This window comes from Podarcis liolepis (assembly GCF_965112155.1).
Source record: "Podarcis liolepis genome assembly, chromosome: 5".
NCBI classification, from domain to species: Eukaryota; Metazoa; Chordata; class Lepidosauria; order Squamata; family Lacertidae; genus Podarcis; species Podarcis liolepis.
In genome coordinates, this window is record NC_139556.1 from 49,025,817 (window position 1) to 49,048,498 (window position 22,682).

A 22,682-nucleotide genomic window follows, 5' to 3' on the forward strand; every position below is an offset into this window, starting at 1 on the left:
GGCATTTTTTCTGGTTTGGGTTTTTTGGTTCCTGCTTTTATTGTGCATTTTTTGTTTTTATATTGTATCTTTATGTGGTGAACCGCCCTGAGATCTATGGATGAAGGGTGGTATACAAATTTAATAAAGACATAAATAAATAAAATAAATAAATCATAAAACAGTACAAGACTAATAGATAGGATTAAGCGGTATTCTGGGCATTTTGTTCATTGTCTCCATGTTACTAAAGATCTGATGCAATAAAGAAATAAATCACAAACAATTCTGAACAGCAAATAGCAGCAATGCACAAACGCTGTTTTACGTATGGGTCCCTTTGTATGTTATAACAGCAAGTCTTCTGAAAGCACAGGCATAAAAAGAATAAAAACACACCGCATTTCCATGACTTCCCTCCTGCTCTCTTCGTATTTGTCTTTCCACTCTGACACCTCTCTTTCCTTAGCTATGATCTGTTACAAGAGGAGAAAGAAGCCTGTTAAATCATCTTAAAAGCACAAAGCATCTTGTCAAGTAACTTATTAAATCATTAAGAGAATGGGAAGATTTTTTTTAAAAAAATGTTTAGGCATTTCCTGCTTTTACCGTTCTAGAAGACATTATGGCTAAACAGAAATACCATATTGGCCTGAATATAAGCCGCACCTTTAAAATTGGAGGGGGGTGGGAGAAGAAAAAACACCCGAATATAAGCCGTTCCATTCCTCGCTGCTCCTGGCTGCATACTGGGCCGAGGGTGGGGAAGTCACATTGTGTTGCTGGCGGCCTTTCCCCTTCCTCGCTCTCTCCATTCCTGACCTTGGGAGAGGATGGAGGACTACGTGCAGGGTGGACACCGCTTTACTGTGCTCCTGGCGCTGTTTGCCCCACGCTCTTGGCTGCATACCATAATGTCGCAAATATAAGCCGCACTTTAACTTTTCATGGTCAGAATTTGGGAAAGAAGTGAGGCTTATATTCAGGCCAATACGGTAAAGTGTGTCAAATCTATATCCAGGTTTCGCTCTAGCCAGCAAATTGTCACAGAGATTGGGGTGGGATCTTTCACCATTGTTGTACATGTAGAAAACTAGTGTGAGCCATACTGACACCTTCATTTCGACTCCCATTCTAGCTAATATACAATGCTGCTCTAATCTTCTGAACCTTCTTGTTACCTTTTTCAAGCATACATGCTTATCTCACACCATCAGTGAGAAAATTGCTCAACTGTTGCTCATCACTTCCCTTTTACACATGTAGCACTGATGTAAGCCAATCTGCTTGGCTAAAATTTGGCCAAAGGCTTCCAAGCGCATTATTCCAGTATGCTAATGAACATGGTGTACCTGCTGTATATGTTTCTCTCCTGGCTAAACAAAATAGTTGTTCAGCGATACATAACTCATGCCTCAACTGTGTAAGTTTTTCCCCACAAACAAAAAATTATCACCCAAAATTTGTTGGGGCCAGCTTTCTGTTATGCAGAGCAGAAAAAGGTGTACAATTGAGGGGCAGTCCAGAGAAGCTGTAGCCTAGCCATGGTTGAGGTTTAAAATGCTGATTAGGAGCACTCCAGGGTTAGGGTTAACCATGGGACATCATGCTGAACTGGAGCTAAGGATTTGAGAGACAACTTATGCCTAAGTGGAATTATTCATTGAAACATTGCACTGTTAACCATGGTTAGGAAACCACTGGCACTACAACTGTACTAGCCCATTGCTTCAACACCCTAACATAGTTATTCTTTTTGTACACAGGTAAACCTCAGAACAGCTGCACTTAGGAAAGCCTACTCATTAAAAAAACAAACAAACAGAATTTTATCATTTAAGATTATGGGTTACCTCCTCTCTGGCAACTCTCAAGGCAGAATCCAAGTCTTGCTGCTGGTAAAGCAAACTGGAGGTATTCTCTCCCTCCGAGCTGCTTATCCGAGAGTACAGTGCACTTTTAGAGATGGACACATCAGCTGATATGGCAGGGTCTCTCTGTTCATTAAAAAAAGAGAGGAATAGTATTGATCATTAACCATATGTTCCACTAGTATTTCAGGTATCCATATTTTGGGGGGGGGCAGTGGACAATGAGGAAATGTGAAGTTATGATGAAGGGAAAATGTTCATCTGTATATAGCTTAGATGGCACTATACAGATGCAAATGGAACTGAAAAACAGAAAGTGTATATAGAAAGGTGTAGTCAATGATATTTTACTCAGAGTGGACCCATTGAAATTAATGTCAGGGACTAATGTAGGTCCATTACTTTCAGCGAGTAAGAGTTTGTTGACTACAGCTCACTGTGCTATTCCGTTCATTGTGTTTTCTGTTTTCATACTTGTATGTCTTTGACTTCTCAAAGCCCTGGTAATAATTTAATGGCTCTGGAGTAATTATTGAACATAGCAGACGCTACTGGGAATTCTGATCTTTCTAGATGAAGCCCAGTCAGGTTTAAAAGTTCACCAGTGCCTAAACATGAGCACCACACAGTCTTTCTGCACAAGGGTCAGTTGGAGAACTCAGTGTCCTGGGGTTTATGCCTACCTGCTCACCCAAGTGCTAGAGTCACACCACTATTGTGCAATACCTTGAAGGCCAAACTCCACAGGATGCTAAAAGCATGTTTGCATTTAACAGCCAAGGTTTTTAAAAATGCAAATACCATCAGCTGGATGGAAGCTGATAATTATCAGGATATCAGAAGGCCTGGAGGGGAGACTTAATCCCTTCCTTTTCTGCTTTAGTGCTGGCACAAGACCTTCCTCTGAAACTGCAATATGCCCTGGGAAGAAGACTCCCACTGGTGCCAATGCTGTGATTATCTGCCTCCTCCTCACATGTTCACAAACCTGCATGTTAAGTCAAAGACACATTTAGCATCACATCTAGTTCGGCCCTTAATCAAAGGTCCTTCGAATGCCTCCGCTATAGCAAGATTCTCTCTTATGCTGCATTCAGAATTTGTTAGTAAGGCAGGGATGTGATGTTAAGGTACAGTTTCTTAAAGGTAAAGGGACCCCTGACTATTAGGTCCAGTCGTGGCCTACTCTGGGGTTGTGGCGCTCATCTCGCTTTATTGGCCGAGAGAGCCGGCATACAGCTTCTGGGTCATGTGGCCAGCATGACTAAGCCGCTTCTGGCGAACCAGAGCAGCACACGGAAATGCCGTTTACCTTCCTACTAGAGTAGTACCTATTTATCTACTTGCACTTTGACGTGCTTTCGAACTGCTAGGTTGGCAGGAGCAGGGACCGAGCAACGGGAGCTCACCCCACTGCGGGGATTCGAACTGCCGACCTTCTGATCGGCAAGTCCTAGGCTCTGTGGGTTAACCCACAGCGCCACCTGCGTCCCACAGTTTCTTATGAACTATTAATTTACAGTATCAATATCAATGAGAAATTTAAGTATGACCACAATTCCTCTCATGGAATTTGAGCAGGTCTATCAAAAGAGCAAACCATATCAACAATGGCCTATTTGAACTTTGATTCACAGCGTGCCTCATCCAACAAACCGATGTATTTCGGAAGTGTGCAGCAAGGCCCAGCAGAGCAAGAAGAGCATAGGCTTAACCCTTGTCACTTTTTGTTCCTACACTAGCTGATGGCTAAAAGGTGCTTGCTGAAAGAAGCAGGCCTAGTCCCCTAGTTCAGGGATTTTCCAGGAAATTGTATTCATTGTAGATGAAACAACTAAAACATACAGCTCTATGATATTCTAGAAAAACTCAGTCTAATTTCTACCCTCGATCAAGCAGGATTAATGTTCCTGCAAAGTCATCCAGTAGATCCTATTATAAGTAATCTGCATTTAGCTACTGTAAGACACTGTAGCTTCCAGAGGATTCACCCATTGCTTCTTCAGTTGACCTTGGCAATGGTGGCGTAAAGTGGAAAGTTAACCAAAAAGTGTGCTTCCTATCCTAAGATGACATCAGAAGAAACTATCAAACTCAGATTAAACATGGGGACTTAAACACAGGGACTTTCCAGCATCAAATTTTCTGGATTATCCGTCAAAATCAGAGATATAACATCTCTTGATTGTACTTAATTAGCTGCTCCTCCAGTTTCCCCATTATCGTGCTAATCCACCCAGGAAAATATCTGAACATTTCATAACTATGAATTAAAAAGGAGTTTTGAACTTTTAACATTACAGAGAAAAGTATTTCAAATAATGTTCAGCCTAACACTTAGCAGTGGCTTTGCTCACACATAACAACTCAGTCAGCAGAGCATGAGACTCTCAGTCTCTCAATCTCAGATTGCAGCCCCACATTGGACAAAAAGTTCCCTGCATTGCAGGGGGCTGGACTAGATGACCCTCATGGTCCCTTCCAACTCTGCAATTCTATGATGCTATGATTCTATGACGAAACAATGGGTGCTCCTTAACAGCTAAGTGTTAGGTTCAATCCAGAAGCCCTGGTTTAAAAGAAACCCATGCATCATTCCCCCCATTATGTTTTATTGCAATTTTATTGGTGTTAGCCGCCATGAGCCTGGCTCTGGCTAGGGAGGGCGGGGTATAAATTAAAAATTATTATTATTATTATTATTAGGCATGCTTTGAAGTTGGCTTATTATGAAACTGACCATAATGTAGTTTAAATTGAGATTCCTAGCCAGGGCCGGATTTAGGTTTGATGAGGCCCTAAGCTACTGAAGGTAATGGGGCCCTTTATATGTCCAGCTGTGCTTCGTCAAAAACAAATTGTCGCTCTTTTTTGTGTTGAATATATGCTATATGGTAATCTATGGACCTAATAGGTATCTAAAGCCATTTGCACATAACAAAATACAGTGGTGCCCCGCAAGACGAATGCCTCACAAGATGAAAAACTTGCTAGATGAAAGGGTTTTGCGGTTTTTGAGCTGCTTCGCAAGACGAATTTCCCTATGGGCTTGCTTCGCAAGACGAAAACGTCTTGCAAGTTTGTTTCCTTTTTCTTAACACCGCTAATACAGTTGCGACTTGACTTCGAGGAGCAACTCATAGAACGCGGTGTGGTAGCCTTTTTTGAGGTTTTTGGTATTTTTGAAGCTTTTCCAAAACTTTTCCGACACCGTGCTTCGCAAGACGAAAAATTCGCTAGACGAAAAACTTGCGGAACGAATTAATTTCGTCTTGCGAGGCACCACTGTATGTATTTAATCAAAGTAACTGTTGAACTGAAACACAGTTAAGAAGAAGTATATTAATAGCGAAATACTTTTAATTTTTTTCGGGGGGGGGGGGCTAAGGGAGTGGGGCCCTAAGCTATAGCTTGTTTAGCTTATACGTAAATCCGGCACAGTCTAGCTCAAGTATAACACTAAAGGGAGATTCTACAAAAGTGAAAGTAAATTCTTTTGAAATTCTCCCTTTGGGCATGTGGGTAGAGGAATAAGGAACTGTGTGCATGTTGAGGCTCATCAACATAGCACTAAAATATTGTTTAGCATTATATGCAAAGCTGCCTAATGTTATAGTAGTAAACTAGGGCTTCGAGCTTTATTTGGTAGATTATTAAAGATGGTCCTTCTTTCTAACAAGTGCATGGTTTTGATCCTTAAGTTTCTTACATTTTGTTAAATCTCTCAAATGTAATTAACTGATTAAAAGTAAGATCATTAATCAACCGGAATCATTTAATCACTTGGCAGCCCTGCTGTGAACACATTCCACTATAGGTGCTTTCTAATGCGAGGTGTTTATGTGTGTGTTAAAGATGGCAAATTCCAAGGCTAATCCTCTCATAATGGCCTGGTTTTCACATCTCACTAAGTCAAGCCATGCCTACTTGGGACGAGATCATGGCTGCTTTACTCCTGGTCATTCTGCTACCATTTAGATGAGTGTGTGTCTGATGGTCTAGCTCTCTCCAGAATAAGCATGAGCTATAACCAATATATGTCTTATATTTTATGGCTCATGGTTTGTCTGTGAAAACCCTCTAAGCCAAGCCATAGCTTAGCTCAACCCTGTGCAGCAGCAGAATGACTGGGGAGATGCAGAGAAGCAGTAATTTACTCCGTGGGAGCACATACAACTTGCTCATTCATGCTAAGCCATATTTGGTTTAGCATGATGTGTGAACTAGGCCACTGTCCATCTTTTACCGCAGAAATAAACGATACTAGTGCGCATTAACTAAAAGGAAGTTTAAAAGAGTACTTTTGAACCTCAGTTATGGGAGGGACACAGTCATAATTCAGATAATCAGAAGTCCAGTCGTACAGCAATGCTAATTTACATGAATCCATATGAGCTGGATCTAGACACATCAAAGAAGTGTTTCAGTTAAATGCCTTGTAAATTTAAACAGGGTAGAGAAAACAGGTAGAGAAAAACGGGACTCCAAGGGGCCATCTGGTGGTACAATGCTATATCGCACATACAAGGCATATAAATTGTTTTTCCTTTCCCAATCTAGCTGAGACCATGGATACCAGTCTAAATGCAAGATGCGCAGAAAAGCTATTAAGCTGGAAGAGATGCTACCAGATATCAGATCTTCAGCATTAAAAAAGGAAAACAATATCAATTTTACCACATCCTATGTCCTTGCTCTATCATCTTGCTCTACTCTTTCTTTTTTACTTTACTTAGTGCTGACAATGTACATAATCTTGAAAAAAAAAGGGGGGGTTGTGGATACTATCTAGCCAGTGCTTTTTTCTAAAAAAATGTTTAGGGGTACTCTCATTTTCCTACTCGTATTGAAATATTACCCCTCAATGAGGCCAAACTTAGATTCACAAAATGTTTAGGGGTATGCGTCCCCCTGCGCCCCTTCCTGAAAAAGCACTGTATCTATCTATCTGAATGATCTAGATGACTATTTATCAGTTCCCCTGCTGCTACCTTTCCCTCAAAGAGAATAAAACATTCCCAATGTCTTCAGAGTTCAAGAACAATCAGAACGTTTTACCACTTTCACTTCAAACTGTCCTTTCAAGCTTTTTGACTTACCGTATTTTTTGCTCTATAGGGCGCACCTGACCATAGGACGCACCTTGTTTTAGAGGGGGAGAACAAGGGGAAAAAATTCTCCCCCTCTCTGCGCAGCGCCCCTTCAGCGAAGCAGCAGGAGAAATAGAGCCCCTTCCATTTCTCCTCCCACTTCGCTGAAGAGGCGCTGCACAGCTCTCCCTCTCCCTCTCCTACATTGCCTTCACCTTCAGTGAAGGCAACCCAAAGCCTCTGGAGCGCAGCGGGAGCACTCCCTCTGCGCTTCTGAGGCTTCGCGTTGCTATCGCTGAAGCTAAGGAGCCTGAATTCACTCCAAAAGACACGCACACATTTCCCCTTAATTTTTGGAGGGGGAAATGTGCATCTTATAGAGCGAAAAATACAGTATCTACTTTGCTCCCCTTTTTCTAACCACAAAACGGCTGACTTACAATTTTGTTCAAATGGAATTTAACATGCAGAATTATTAGTCTTTTAAAATAATATGGGTTCAGTTCCCATGCACTTATTTATACATACACAAATTTCCCTAAGTAAAGTAATTTTTAAAACCCTGTTCATAGCATTCTGCAAAATAAATCGACCCAGCCGCACCATAAACTGATGGAAAATTTGCCATTGGTTTTAATAAAAAGGGGATTACACTCATTGTGCCCACTGAATCAGCAGCTGAGCTTCAGGTTATGTAATTAGGCTGAGCAATTCATAAAAATGAGTTGGGGGGGGGATAAACTTTGCATTTGCAAATCAGCTTGCCCGTCTAAGCCACACAAAGTGCAGTTATAGTGCTATGGTGCAAGGCTTTTGAAGATGGCTAAAATCACATTGGGATTGGCTCCACAGCTGCCCCGTCCGGTTGTGTACATGTGGTGCATGCGTGCTACAAAACAAAAATGAGTTCCAAAAGCACATGCATACAATATGCTCAAAATTTGGAAATATATGTTTCCTTTAGGGCAGAATATCAGCTAAATGCCATGTGCAGCTGGCAGTAAATAAAAAAAGGGACTGAAACCACACACGTACCCCGCTCCAGTCAAACCTCATGAGCTGTGACCTTTGCATTAACACCACCGCAAGGGACCCTGCAGAGCAGCTGTGCACATCAAACACACTCCTTAAGAGCTAACATTTCACTCTAGTCGAGACCACATGCATCACAGAAGCAACCCCACACCAACATGGCAACAGCCAGCATGCTGTAGGCGTTATCAGGAAGGAAACACTTTAGATCGCAAAGAATAAAGAAGATTTGTGTGTAGGGAGTTTTTCTCCCCTTGCTTAGAAACTGTCAATTCTCCTCCCCCTACCCCACCCCATTTTATTTTATTTTTAGTCCTGTTGCTTAGAAGGTTGAGATGTGGTTTGGCTGAACTTTTAACCTTCAAACACGAATGGCAAAAGGGGTTAAGATGTTTAAAATCACTCCTCAAGCAGCAAAAATGCTCCCCCATGCAGTTTATAGCTAACTAAGCATCAGCCCTTGGAGTTTTATGTATAGGTAATTTAGACAAAATCCTGCTTCTATAAAACAAGCCTCAGGGCTCAGTTCGAGTACAGATATTGTGCCTGGCTATTACTAATGCTATTCATTCGCAGATATAGACAATTAAATTTTAAATTAGAATTTAATTAGAGATGTCTCCCGTTTTAAGAAATACACTCCTGGACACGGATGCTTAAATTAGGTGTCACACTTGCAGGACATTTTCAAACAATAGAATTCTATAGTGAATGCCGAAAATTTGGTGAATCGTGGCCTACACAAATGAATGCTAACAATGCCAGGTAAATTTTGTGGTTGCTTAAAAAAAGAGCTACACGTTTCCCCACTTTTGGACACACAGGAGTGAGTGCTATCACACAGTGCAAGTTAATTGTGAACATTCATCAATATATCCAAGTTCTGGACATTCACAGCATTTGTCTGCAATTTTCAAGATTTCCACATGAAAGCTGACTTTCACCAAATTGTGGGATATTGGTCCATTAGGTGTATTTTAATTGAATTTACTGTTTTGATTAAAGCCTCCAAGCTGTAAACTGCGTCGTGATACTATAATAGTTAAGTGACCAAGAAATCCATTAATTTGTGAAAACCAAAGCAGACTGATGGCCAAAGTTGTATCTGTAGTGATTTTTAAAACATATCTGCAAGTGAAGGTGATAGAATTTGGGATTAGAGGAAGACTCTTGGCATGCTTCTTGATGTCCTCCTAAGTACAAAGGTGCCAGAAATACCACGCAACACCACTCAGATAAACTTTTGTTAAAAGAAAACGCATTTGGGTTCCTTAAGCTGTGATCAGTTGCACACAAACTGCAGGCAGGTCACAGATACCTCCGTATCTGAGGAGCTGAAAGAAGCCAGGGTAATTTGTCTGGCTAGCTTCAGGGCTTCTATCCTCATTGCAGCAAACTCTAACTCCTCCTGTCAGTGGGATGGTTGTGAGCGATGCACAGGGAAAATGCATTAAAAACATGACATAAATGAATGTCCACATTCGCAAAATGAAGCCATATATCAGTCTGTTACGATCACCGTTTGGGGACAACATAGACATTAACTCAGGGTTCGACTGAAACATAAGCAGTATGTGAACAAGTACTTCTAGCAAAGTAGGGCCAACAAATGCTTTCTGGTTAAGAAAGGAACATTAAAAATTACTTAGTGAAACAAAATTATTTGTTTTAATCTATTTTGTATTTCTCTTTTGACATTAGTTATATGTTGCTTTCTCCTTCCACCATTCATAATTCAATTGCTTTCAGTTACTTGAAAAATAAACCAGAACTGAATGATAAAAATTATCATACATCTTGAACCAGCCTTCTCCAACCTGGTGCTTTCCAGATATTTTGGACCACAACATACATCATACCTGACCATTGGCCATGCTGTCTAGGGCTGATGGAAGCTGTAGTCCAAATCATCTGATGAGCACAAGATTGGTGAAGGCTGCCTTAAGACCACTCCAATTTACTTATTAGAAAACATTGCAAAAAGATTTACACGCTAGATAATGTGGCATGTGCTACTCCTCTAGCTGTGCAGTACAAATCATTTCACAATAGCTTCACCCACACAAAGATTTACTTAGAAGCAAGTCCCACTGAGCTCAGTGACTTACTCCTAAGGAAGTGTGCACAGGATTCCAGCCTTAGAGAATCACCCTCAAGACTGACAGCATCATCTCACCAAGAGGTGAGCCACTGAGGCAGTTCTTGTTCCTGTGTGCAATCCTTTCTACTGGCCGTAATAAATGAGTACTTAATTCTGCCATGCTTTATCTTGATCTTCATTAAGAAAGTAGGCATTTAAGCCCAAAGCTAAGTGCATTTGTAGAACTGACATTTTAATTTGCACTGCAATTCCGCATGTTTCCAGTTCAAATTCAAAGGATACATTATAAACAGATGGTGATATACAAATAAAGCATAGAAAGAGGAGGAAACAAGACAGAAGTGTTCTCTGCGCATGTGTATTTCACAGTGCGCGCACTGAGCATTTCCCTACTCAAATGACTGTTCCTAATGTTTTGAGGATCGGTCGCCATGCCTTTGGCTTTACATGTACCCTCTTCCACATGTGTTTAGAACTTCACATGTGACACAGGAGTATACATAAGCATGCACTGCATGCATGATTCATCAATAAACAAAGGCAGGAGACAGACCAAATGGGATGGGATGTACACTTATATGGACATACATGCATACAGTTGTACCTTGGTTCTCAAACGCCCTGGTACACATACATTTTGGCTCCCAAATGCAAAAACCCAGAAGTGAGTGTTCTGGTTTTCAAACATTATTTGGAAGCCGAACATCCAACACAGCTTCTGATTGAGTGCAGGAAGTTCCTGCAGCCAATCGGAAGCTGCGCTTGGTTTTTGAACGGTTCCAAGAGTAGGAGTTTGACAACCAAGGTACCACTGTATACCCAGTTCACACACTGGGCTCTAAAAGAGGGGTGTGTACAGGTGTGTGGGTGTGTTATAGACTGTAAATTGGTCTGGAGGATATTATTTTTATCATCAGGGACATGACTGGTTCAAAGTCAGTTTCTGACAACTGAATCCTCAACACCACTTTGTGAAACCATTTGCCTCCTGCAAAACTGTCCCCCCCCCCGGCCACTTGTGCATGTGTGATAACTTTAATGAAACTTGAAGGGCATGTGAGGATTTGCTTCTGGATCTTAACATTAAAATCATCATGAGGTTGCTGAATATTGTAAATTCTCACTTAATCTTTTTTTTTATTGTACAGTAGCTTTGTGCAGGATTCTTAGGTAGTTTATCAGTCTCCTGACTTCTTGTAATGCCTGTTCAGACAATGCTACATCAGGATTATCTCCAGGGGACTTTAAATGAAGTGTGGCTGGCCAGAATGCTGCCTGCAGAGCACTGAAGTGTTCTGGAGGACTGATTTCTTTTCTTTTTTTAAGTTAGACGTGTCATTTATTATTATTATTAATAACAATAATAATCTTCCACTGCTCTCTAATTAAAATAATAATAATAATAATAATAATAATAATAATAATAATAATAATAATATCCAGAGGAATGCTTCATTGTTCTGCAAACAGTCTTCTGGTCAGTCACACTTTGCGGAGAAACGCCTGAAAATTGTCCTGATGTAATGTCATCCAAACAGGAAGTATAAGATGCTGGAAGATCGATAAGACAACTGTGAACCTGGCACAAAGCTACAGGGGGGAAAATAGTTAAAAGCAATAGTATACACCATTCAAACACCTGATAATGATTTTAAAGTAGGAGCCAAACCCCTGCATGCATTCCACCCACACTAGCACGTCACCTAATTTCTCGTGCAGACTTTCATTTTCTTTTTGCCCACCCCTCACATGAATGGTTAAAAAAAAATATTAGCATAGCACAACTTCTCCTCGTAGGTTTGCAGAAGGTTTAAGCTGCACGCCCCTTTTCAGACAGGGGCATTAGCCTTTTGCTGGCATTTACAAACACTGAAGGAACACTGACAGACTTCCATTACAAACCTGAAGTTTCTGAGCAAATATTGGGGGGTTCTTTTCTGCTAAGTCAGGCTCTAGATATTGAAGCTGATCACACACTGAAGGTGGATGAGATATCCTACTGAGAAGGGCATCAGCAGAGACAAAGGGGTCCTCGGGTGTGGTCTGAAGAGCAAGCAGGATACAGAACAGGTAACAAAAACTGGCAGAACCACTCACGGTTAAAGTCATGCACCAGCCTTCATATATGCTTAATCCCTAGGGAACTACCAACAAAATCTGTAGTAAATAATGCTTTCCTTCCACCATATTACAAGTGCCGGCATTTGCCCCCAAAAGAGAGCGAGAGTGAGAAAGAGTATATAACAAAAAGCTGAACATTTGCTATGAGTTCTTGCAGAGAGAGAAACAATAAAAGTTAATATATCTTAAGCAATTAAACCCTTTAATATTTTAAAAGCGATGGCCTACTTGGATCTGCACTCAAACTACTTTGCCTGATATAGAGGGCATACAATCAACCAACTTACTATGTCAATGTTGTTTGGAGTGGCCTCCAGTTCTTTTGTTTTTGATTTGTCAGGTGGCTGTATTGATGTCTCTTGGCTCGCAGCTAGTGATCGTGAAGCTGGATGTTGTAATTTCACTCCAGAGGACAACTGGGCTTCGGTTTCTTCCAAGCTTGACCTGAGATACAATAAAGAACCATGCTTTCAGTTTGCTAGCAAAACCAATACATAGCGCGATGGAGAGTTATGCCTACCTCACAGCCTATACTTTTGGCTCCCAGTACGTTTCTGAGCACAATTCAAAGTGTTGGTGCTGACCTTTAAAGCCCTAAATGGCCTCGGTCCTGTATACCTGAAGGAGCGTCTCCACCCCCATCGTTCAGCCCGGACACTGAGATCCAGCGCCGAGGGCCTTCTGGCGGCTCCCTCATTGCGAGAAGTGAGGTTACAGGGAACAAGGCAGAGGGCCTTCTTGGTAGTGGCGCCTGCCCTGTGGAACACCCTCCCTTCAGATGTGAAGGAAATAAGCAGCTATCTTATCTTTAAAAGACATCTGAAGGCAGCCCTGTTTAGGGAAGTTTTTAATATTTAATGCTGTATTGTTTTTAACACTCGATTGGGAGCCGCCCAGAGTGGCTGGGGAAACTCAGCCAGATGGGCGGGGTATAAATAAATTGTTGTTGTTGTTGTTGTTGTTGTTGTTGTGCATTAAATCACATTCTAATCCAAAAGCTCTTATTAATAATTATTATTAATTCTTATTAATAATAGTAAACATCACATACAATGAAACAATTACTTGCGTAGGGTGGTTGTCACTGCTACATGGTCTGGTTCCACATGACACTGATGGATGACTAGGGAACCACACAGGTCAGGAATATGACCCCAGCAAATATATGGGGAACTGTAACACTGGCACAGAACTATATTTATTTCTTTATAAAAAAATTATATCCTGCCTTTCATCATAGCTGGCATTGGGGCAGGTGAAAAGAATCCAGAAAACAGTAATATAGAAGACATAGTCATATCTACTCATATTTTTAGTGGGGGGGTTTGAGATGGATCTGCCCGTTTATATGTAACATGGATGAGCATTTTAGGATCTTATGCTATTCTTGTTTTAATACTGTGTTTTAACTTTTGTTTGGTGGCTGGGGCAACCCAGTCAGATGGTCAGGCTATAACTATTACTGCTGCTGCTGCTGCTGCTGCTACTGCTACTACAACTTATTATTATTATTACTACTAGTAGTAGTAGTAGTGCCCTGCCTCCACTATCAACAACAACAACAACAACAACAACAACAAGGTAGAGAATCATTGCTAGTAGCCTTTTATAACCTTATCCTCTATTAATTCATCTAATCCAGCCTTTCTCAACCTGTGGGTTCCCAGATGTTGTTGAACTACAACTCCCATCACTCCTAGCTAGCAAGGCCAGAGCTCAGGGATGATGGGAGTTGTAGTCCATCTGGGGACCCACAGGTTGAGAACCACTGAAAAGCCATCCAAGCTAATGGCCATGACTGCATCTTGTGGGATCAAGTTCCATAGTTTCACTATACACTGTAAGAAGTAGTACTTTCTTTAATCTGTCCCAAATCTTCCAGTATTCAGCTTCATTGGCTGCTGTGTGCACCATCATGTCCATAAGAAGGCCTAGTTCTAGTTGTGATGATTACTACAAGTAATTATTCTTTTTGATAATGCAGTGAAGTACCCAGAACAAGGAGTTGTAGAGTCTGATAATCGGACTGGAGGAGACTTGACTGGACTCTCCTGCTGTGCATCAAACATAAGGTACAAAGATTGCTTTGTCTGAGCGTCATCATCCTGCTGTCAGAAAGAAGAGAGAGAGAAAAAAATTACAGTGCATCTTCTATAAACCGAAGCTTTCAGCCACCTCCATACCCCAAATGAAAAGTGATGAAGTGCTAAAATTTCTCTCCCAATTTTCAGTGATGCCTCAAAATAATTAAGAAATAAAGCTCAAGTTGTTCAGTTTCCTTGAATTTACATGATCTATGAGACTGGGGTGACTGTGTTTATCTATGAGCTCAAATAAGAAATCCACAAGTGGAAACTTACAGGTATGGAGGAACCAATCTTCTCCATATATTCTATTTCATAGGAATTGCCATACTCCAGATCTGCAATAAATCGAAAAGTGTGCTTGTTATGGTGGTGGAAGTACTCTCTGAGACAACAACAAAAGCCTAGAGGCTTGCCAGCTGATGCTTTCCTAATGAGCACAAAAATCAAAATTGGCAGATACAACTCAAAACATGCTGAGTATTGATCTTTGCCTGCATATCAATCAGAGCCCAATGGCACAAACAAGGATTATCCAAGTCGTTCATCGTCTAGGTCCTAATGTTAGATATCTTCTCTTCATCCCCTGCTTTCTTCTTCTCTGAAATGGCCAAACACTTAGATTTTATTTGCCCAGAGTGCTCTTCCCCTCTCTTAAACCATTAAATTAACAATGATGTATACTTGATTGAACTTTCTGTTCTGTACGCTCAAACGGAAAATCATATTCACAAGCTGATGCATTCAAATTATGTCACTTCTATAAACTATGGGGCTTTTATCTAGGAATTGTGGTCCCTTTATTATTTCTCTCTTGACATGAAAATGACTGAAGTGATAGGCTGTGAACACTCTAACATGGCAAAGGACCACAGAACAGCCTGGCTGCCCTTAATTATTATGTAAGGAATAGGCTTTCATGTCCTTTCAAAGCAATGTTTTTAATATGTGCAATATATCAAATCCAATATATGGCATGCCATAAGACCCACATATTCAGCAGTGGGAGGAGAGGTGTGGGAAGGAAATATCTGACTGATGCATGGAAGCAGAGTGATTGTGCCAGGCTTAGAGCCACTTGTTACTTAACAATATGTACCAACCACAACTTCTTTATATTTCACTATGACTGTCATTTAAATGAGGACGTGCCAATTAAGATAGATTGTACATATATTTTGTTCTCAAGCATATATCTTTGGAAGCAGGAACACCTTAGAACAGTGGCAGATGGACTTCATGGTTGTGAGAGCCACTTCTCAGCCAACCTAAGTCCACCAACTAGAACAAGGTGCAAAATAGGAGCTCAAAAACAGTCAGGAATTACTTGCCTGATGGGTCAGAGCTACAGCAACTGCCCCACACAACATCATATTCTGGTTACCAAGAAGGGGAGGAGGGAAGCAGTGGTAGGGTCAGGGCTGTGTGGACACACCGGTTTGGCTCTGCCATTGACCCACACAACCCTAACCTCACTGCTGCCTCAACCGTTCTCCTTCCAGTAAGTGGCAGAGACACTGCTGCTGGGAGGTTATTGTTCCTGCACTGCCATCACCAGGTGAATCACTCTTGGAAACAGTGTGCCTTACAGGACCCTCTCAGTCCAGCTGCACAAAAATCCACTCCTAGTTTTCTCCTATCTCAAAGTTTTCTTCATCTCAGGGAATAATTTAGAAGAGGGGTGAAAAGGTATTCTTGTGTTTGCAATCAGTAGTCAGAATCCTCACTGAACTACCACAAAAATAACACAGATCTACCTAACAGTAGATCTTGATCTACATTCTGCCCACTGGAGAACTACCAGTGCTATTAGGAACTTCATTTAAACACTTAAAAGGGCACAATGTTAAGGATGAAGTACACAGTGGGAGAGCTGAAAGCACAAGGAGTTTGTGAGCAAAATTACATGTTTGGCAGCAGGACTCAAATCTGGATGAAAATCAGCCCTGTTCAGATGTTCATCATGGGGCATGATTAAAAGAGGAGGAAAGAACATGGAGGAGGGCACTAGCTCTGCTTCGAAAGCCATCTTCCTCCACATGTTCATTTCAGCCATATTAAGAATGCCTGAAGAGGGTAGTCATGTTTGGTGGTAAACATGGATCTAGGAAGCCCAGCTACTGCCAAACAAGCTTCAAGGCAATGGGGTGAGGACAAGCATGGGAAGGCTTCTTAAACATTACCTTGTCTGCCATTTCCTCTCTACAATGCCCAGCTTCTTGCCTCTCAAGTACGGTTTCTAGATGTTTGTTTGCCACAGTGAAGGCAAAGCTGATACATGGGAGATGAAGGATTGGCAAAGGCGAAGAGCTAACCATTTCTCCTACGGATCTGCTGCTGAAAAACCCTGAAACCACACCATCACCCTACGACTTTTCAGCTGTTCAGCAGAGACCGTCTTGCTCCATCCCACTTTGAATTCCACAGCCTCATTCTAAAACAAGCAGCTAAAACCTGGGAGAGGAAGTCCCATTGTATATACGGTAAGCCCTTATAAGTAAATAATGGGCCTCAACAGTTTCCAGCCATTGTTTGGAAGCACATTTCCCTGAAAGCAATGGGAATGACTTGTTTTAAGTTTAGAGCAGCGGTGAGGTTTGCACTGTGGTCTCCAATGCAAAAAGTAATCTTGCATATTCTCCTGCAAGCGAACAGAGTCCAGCATATCACTCTCTAAACACTATGGGGTTCCTTGCATCACAGAATCAGTTCCATACTGGATCTACAGGGGGTCATATTTATGGCGGGAAGACACCCTTAAACTGCAGGTACACAGAACTATGGCTGGCATCTATCAGCAGACCAAATGTATTATTACTGTATTCATTTCTGAATACTTTCGTCACCATTCATGACACTATTTGTCACTTTGAAACACATGTTTGGGAAATCCAGATGCTGTACTGTTTCATGCTTTCCCTAGAAACATTTGGTAAATTGCTTGTGTTGCCTCATGCAGGACGCTTCAAGTTCTGTGCTCAAGTTACAGAAAATCACAAATGCACAATTAATTGCACGCTCCTATAATTCCAACCCCTAATTTGCCCTGACCATTCTTAGGTTTCTGCCTTTTAAAGGTTCACGTACATAAACCAGGTGTGAAACGAAAGTCCCTGACGGATCTGTCCAACTTACAATGACCAGGATTCATTCCCTTCCCCCAATGTGCATCAATGGCCAGCAGCAAAACATCCGCTACATTAAAAGCACCAATGAAGATTTTGACCACAATCTAGCAGTACTGATTCATATGTGGCATTCCATGGACACCACAGGTTTCCTGTTCTCATTTGTGAGCAGCAGAGCACTCCTTGGGCGAGGGGGAGAATCCTGCTTTGTGGAAGAATTTCCCTTTGCAGAAGGGAACAAGAAGCCATTGCATTCGGGGCTCTGGATCACATCCTTTGTCTGAAACTTCCACACATTCGATCACCAAGACATTTCTGTTAATTAAAGGCCTTCCCTTCCATAATCTCATATAAATGTGCTAATTATGATATTTTGACGTGAGAAAATATGTCAGCTCCATACGCTCAATGCACGACAGATGAAACATTTCCTGAAATGTTAAATGCCAACATGGCAGTGGTTAAAGCTTGAAAGATTTGACATGGATTTTATCTCTCATGGAGAAATTCACACTTGATCTAATAATAAAATCCAGATAGCTGGCAAAGCTATCATGGTTTGGGGTGGGTGTATATGTGTGTGTGTCCAAATGTACAGGGATTTTAACATATAAAATAATGTTAAAAATTAAAAATGAGAGCAGATATTATTTCAAAATCAACTTTAAGATCAAGACTAAAAAAGTCAAATCAGTTCTGAAATAAGCTGCAGGCTTGCTTAAGACTATTCCTTTTCTTTAACAGCAGTCTTTTGGGGACCTCTTCTAATTGTCTCTGACATCTTGTTATCTGGAAGACACAGCTTTCACGCCCTCTTTGGGTATATACTATTATTACATCAGTTTCAGTCCTTGCGCTATCTCACAGTAGATGCATAAATCATCTCTTCTGGGTTTGGGGTTGATGAGTATTTCATCTTACTCGATTCCAGAATCAATTTGGCAATTCCTAGCTCTGAAAATAAATAAATGGTGCACCCTATTATAAAAATGGCTCGGGATTCGCAGAAGTGTCAAATGCTTAATTATCCTGAGTAGCCAGATAAGAAGAATTCTAGTGGATTAGCAAATAAACAAACAAGGTGACAAGTGTCATACTCAGTTCATGATAAGTGCCTATTGAAGGTAGCCTTTGATATCAGAAAGATATTCAAAGAAAAATCACAGGTGGTGCAAATGATAGTCGCAGAAAGAATCCTTTAATTACTCCGAAAACTCTCACTGTAGCATGAAGAGGAGTCCAGAGGGAAAGTGTGATTATATTTAAATGATCCCAACAGAGGAAACATTATTTGCTGTAATTAACAGGTAATCTGGGCCACATGTTACCCTGTAGACACAAGAGGCAGGAAAATTAGTATGCAGAGACACTCTGGGTGCCAGTCTGTTTTGAGTTCAAATCTTGTGTTAAATCATTCTAATTATGATTATAATAATCTATTTTTCTATAAGGAAGAACTTGCATTCTTTCTTTCTTTCCTTATTCTAACAATATTTTAAATTACAACTTGAGTATAAGCACCTCAGCCGATACTCATTTTATTCATCACAGTTACATCCTTCCTTTCTTCCAGGGAGCTCAAGGTGGTACGTAGTTCTCTTTCCCCATAACCATATCATGCCCCATAACAGCTCTGGGAAGTGACTGGACCAAACTGACCTAGAGAGCTTCACAGCTGAGTGGGGATTTGAATCTGTCTCCCTGATCCTGGTCTGACACACAAGCCACTATATCACACTGACTTTCCTTGAGAGAGCAAGAGTACGGCAGCTGTGAAGGGAACAGCTGGGTGAGAGAAACAGGGACTGGAGGATGCCTGAGGTTACAGCCTCAGTTGCAAGCCAGATATATCAGAGGGAATTTACAAGTGCTGCATGTTACAACAGTGACTCTGTGATGAGAAGGGTCCTTTCCACTCACTGGAGTTGAGGAGACACCAGGCAAAATCTGAAGTTAAGGTACGCTATGGGGTCCTGAGGGCTCTCTGGGTGGGTGTGCATGTTATTGGGAATAAGAAATCTGACAAAAGAGCAGGGCCTTCTTCATGGTGGCACACTCCTTACAGGACCAATTAGTAAGGCAGCTGATCAGGATTAGGCCTTTCAAAAATTAATTAAAACTGGTTTTCTTCCAGAAGCTATTTTGGCTGTGTGGAAGAGATACTTTCAAGGCTGTTGTTAAAATAATTTCTTAATACTGTTTTCGACTAGCGTTATAAAATGACCTTAATTAGTTTTATTCTTCTATTATACTTTCATGGGCTGCTCTGGGGACCCTTCAGAGCCAAAGATTGTGGTAGAAATGTAAGAAACAAAAACAAAACACAGTGAATTCTAGCTAAACACACTGAATTGTAAAGAAACAAAACCTGCCCTATTCATAGAAAAGACAGCTGAGTTTCTCAAAATACTACCTACAGCAGCCTTTGTCCACCTGGTGCCCTCCACATGGCTGGGGCTGATGGGAATTTCAGTCAAAAGCATCTAGGAGGGCACCAGGTTGGCAAAGCCTGATCTGCAGATATATGTCTATGTTTATCTATGTGAATGGTGCCTTAACTCAGTCAATCTTACATTGTTTTACAGGGCAGAGGCAACCCCCCCCCCCAATACTATACCTGTTATTATCCAGCAAAAAACAACAACCCCATTTTGTCAAACTGTTCAGTGTGTATTTCATAAAACAGGGATCATGCAGACACACAGAGAACCAGTACTGACACTAATATTTTGAGAAGCATAAAGTTATGAGTAAAGAGAACTGCAAAACATGAGCTGCGTTTATTGTCCCAGTGATCACAACACAAAGATTCATGTTAAGTAAGTTAAGCACAAATTTATATGTCCCTCTTAATTATGAGCTAATTGGGTTAAATGCACTGTGTATATCTGGTTAAAGACTACCAGGGTTTCCACAATGCTTAGATCCTACCTATACTTTCATCATAATCTTATGGCATTACTCTGCACATGAAATGCTGCATGGTTAACCCAAACTTACATAGTGCACGAGGGAACGGGCGCTGTTAAATCTTTTCTCCCTCTTATACTATCTTCCAAACACATTTTTAATAATATATGTCCGACGACTGATGCTTACAAGCAGTAGCTAAAGAAATCCCAAGAGCCGGGCCAATTAATGGAGCAGCAATATAAAAAGCAGAATGTGAATGTGGGAGCTCCAACAGTGGTGCAGGAAACTGCCTAGAAATAAAAGATTTCATACAATCGCTACCAAAGCTAATTACAGTTTGTTACTGACGGCAGGAGTTTTCTGGATCACCTCCAAACATCCCTATGCGGAAACCATATTAGGCAAACAAAGCACTTAAATAGAAGCGAGGCAGTGAATTAAGCTAGATATGCTGGAAGACAACATTAAATGGGATAATTCAACCTGCACTTGAGCAAAGGTAATCAAAAGGCACATTTGCTTTCATTCATCGCTCTCCACATCTGTTTGTTTTCCCCATCTTAAGGAGGGGAAATTGATTCCACCTCTTTCTGCCAGCTTACCTTCTGTGGGAGAGCTGAACTTGGTTTCATTTACAAAAGTCGACAGATCCGAAGGCTGGGGATAATCCTGCTTGTCAGAATCTAGATCCACTGTCATGCAAGTCCATTTCTGGTTGCCCACTGAAGAGGCCAGTTTCTCTTCATCTGTTGCATGAACCACAGTGGATACAACAGAGGGTGTCTCGGTTGTAGGCAGTGGCGTAGAGTCCTGAGAGTAGGGGGAAGAAATGTTAAATAACTATTGTGCTGTAAAGAAAGAAACAATTGTCTCTCCTCTTGTATCTGGCTTCCTTTTACTTTCTTTTTAACTACTTATTCAAGCTTCATAGAGCCTAGGACAGTGATGGCCAAACTTGGCCCTCCAGCTGTTTTGGGACCACAACTCCCATCATCCCTAGCTACCGTATTTTTCGCTCTATAAGACGCATTTTTCCCCTCCTAAAAAGTAAGGGGAAATGTGTGTGTGTCTTATGGAGTGAATGCAGGCTGCGCAGCTATCCCAGAAGCCAGAACAGCAAGAGGGATCGCTGCGCTGCGCTCCCTCTTGCTGCTCTAGATTCTGGCTTAGCTGCGCGAAGCCTCTTCAGGGCACGGGGAGCCTTCATCCCACTGCCCTGAAGAGGCTTTGCGCGGCCATCCCAGAAGCCAGAACAGCAAGAGGGATCGCTGCGCAGCGATCCCTCTTGCTGTTCTGGCTTCTGGGATTCAGAATATTTTTTTCTTGTTTTCCTCCCCCCAAAACTAGGTGCATCTTATGGTCTGGTGTGCCTTATAGAGTGAAAAATATGGTAACAGGACCAGTGGTCAGGGATGATGGGAATTGTAGTCCCAAAACAGCTGGAGGGCCAAGTTTGGCCATCACTGGCCTAGGATTTCAGCCCTTAAGACACTGTAGTATGGACAGAGCCAGCTCAAGATATTTTGCTGCCTAAAGGACAAGATGGTGTCACCTCCTTGTTCCATATACAGAAGCCAAATGGAGTCGAAGTTGAATCCTAATTCAACACAGCTGATGGGAGAGTGCCCTCCATTAGTACCTGACATAGCAGGCTAATTTAGAGAAGTAAGAACATGCTGTACAACATATACAGCTCTGTCCTCAAACACAGGCCAGGGGGTCTTAGAAGGAACAGCAGGAGGGAGGTCCACTATTGCCACTATCATATGCTGCCTGAGACAGTTGTCTCACCTTGTCTAATGGTAGGGCCACTCCAGGCAACAAATATGAATGGACCTTGTTCTCTTACAGATATCTGAGAATCATTGCTTCAATAAATGCTAGGATAAATGACAGGTGAGATGAAGTGGGGCATCATTTGTTTTTGTGATTAGTTCAACTATGTTAGCTAGTGAAGAATTCAATTCTACACAAATTTACTTTAAAAAAACCAATCTATTGTTTTAGACCACTCTGCACACAGAAGTGTGGTAGTCCCCTTGTAAAAGAACAGGGTTGATGCTGCCCCCAATAAGGGAATTTTGCTATGCCACAGAACATTCTCACAGTTTGTGGTGGCATTGCAATACCTGCTTTAAGAAACAAATTGTGTTACAAGTCATGACAAGTCCATCAGCTGACTGTGTGAATCATGACCAAGGGCTCAGCAACAGAAGAACTAGGGCAATATGCAATCGCTATTGGGGCACTGAAGAACTTTGGAAATCCGTCTCTCTGTCAAACACTATTTCCATTTAATTGATGACATTTCCAAATGATCTAGTCTGCTTGGGATTCCCCCCTCTTTATGGCATCAGGTGTCT

General features: G+C 41.5%; 1 protein-coding gene and 1 long non-coding RNA gene across 41 annotated transcripts in view; both read right to left on the reverse strand.

Moving 5' to 3' along the window:
• TACC2 (transforming acidic coiled-coil containing protein 2) overlaps window positions 1-22,682 on the reverse strand; it is a 172,682-nt gene that overhangs the window by 11,957 nt on the left and 138,043 nt on the right. For 17 of the 40 annotated variants that reach the window (XM_083506060.1, XM_083506059.1, XM_083506049.1 and 14 more), the window contains 8 exons: window positions 20,922-21,129; window positions 14,555-14,616; window positions 14,187-14,302; window positions 12,482-12,638; window positions 11,976-12,116; window positions 9,291-9,380; window positions 1,833-1,976; window positions 379-455 (listed from right to left, as the gene is read on the reverse strand). In XM_083506060.1, coding sequence (XP_083362186.1) covers window positions 379-455; window positions 1,833-1,976; window positions 9,291-9,380; window positions 11,976-12,116; window positions 12,482-12,638; window positions 14,187-14,302; window positions 14,555-14,616; window positions 20,922-21,129 — 995 coding nt within the window. The remainder of the gene's footprint in view (window positions 1-378; window positions 456-1,832; window positions 1,977-9,290; window positions 9,381-11,975; window positions 12,117-12,481; window positions 12,639-14,186; window positions 14,303-14,554; window positions 14,617-20,921; window positions 21,130-22,682) is intronic. The other 23 variants (XM_083506052.1, XM_083506053.1, XM_083506062.1 and 20 more) reach the window with 4 other exon arrangements.
• LOC310708209 lies at window positions 6,619-9,282 on the reverse strand. Its single transcript, XR_014526910.1, has 2 exons — window positions 7,333-9,282; window positions 6,619-6,944 (listed from the first exon to the last, which is right to left on the reverse strand). It is a non-coding gene; the product is annotated as an uncharacterized lncRNA (long non-coding RNA).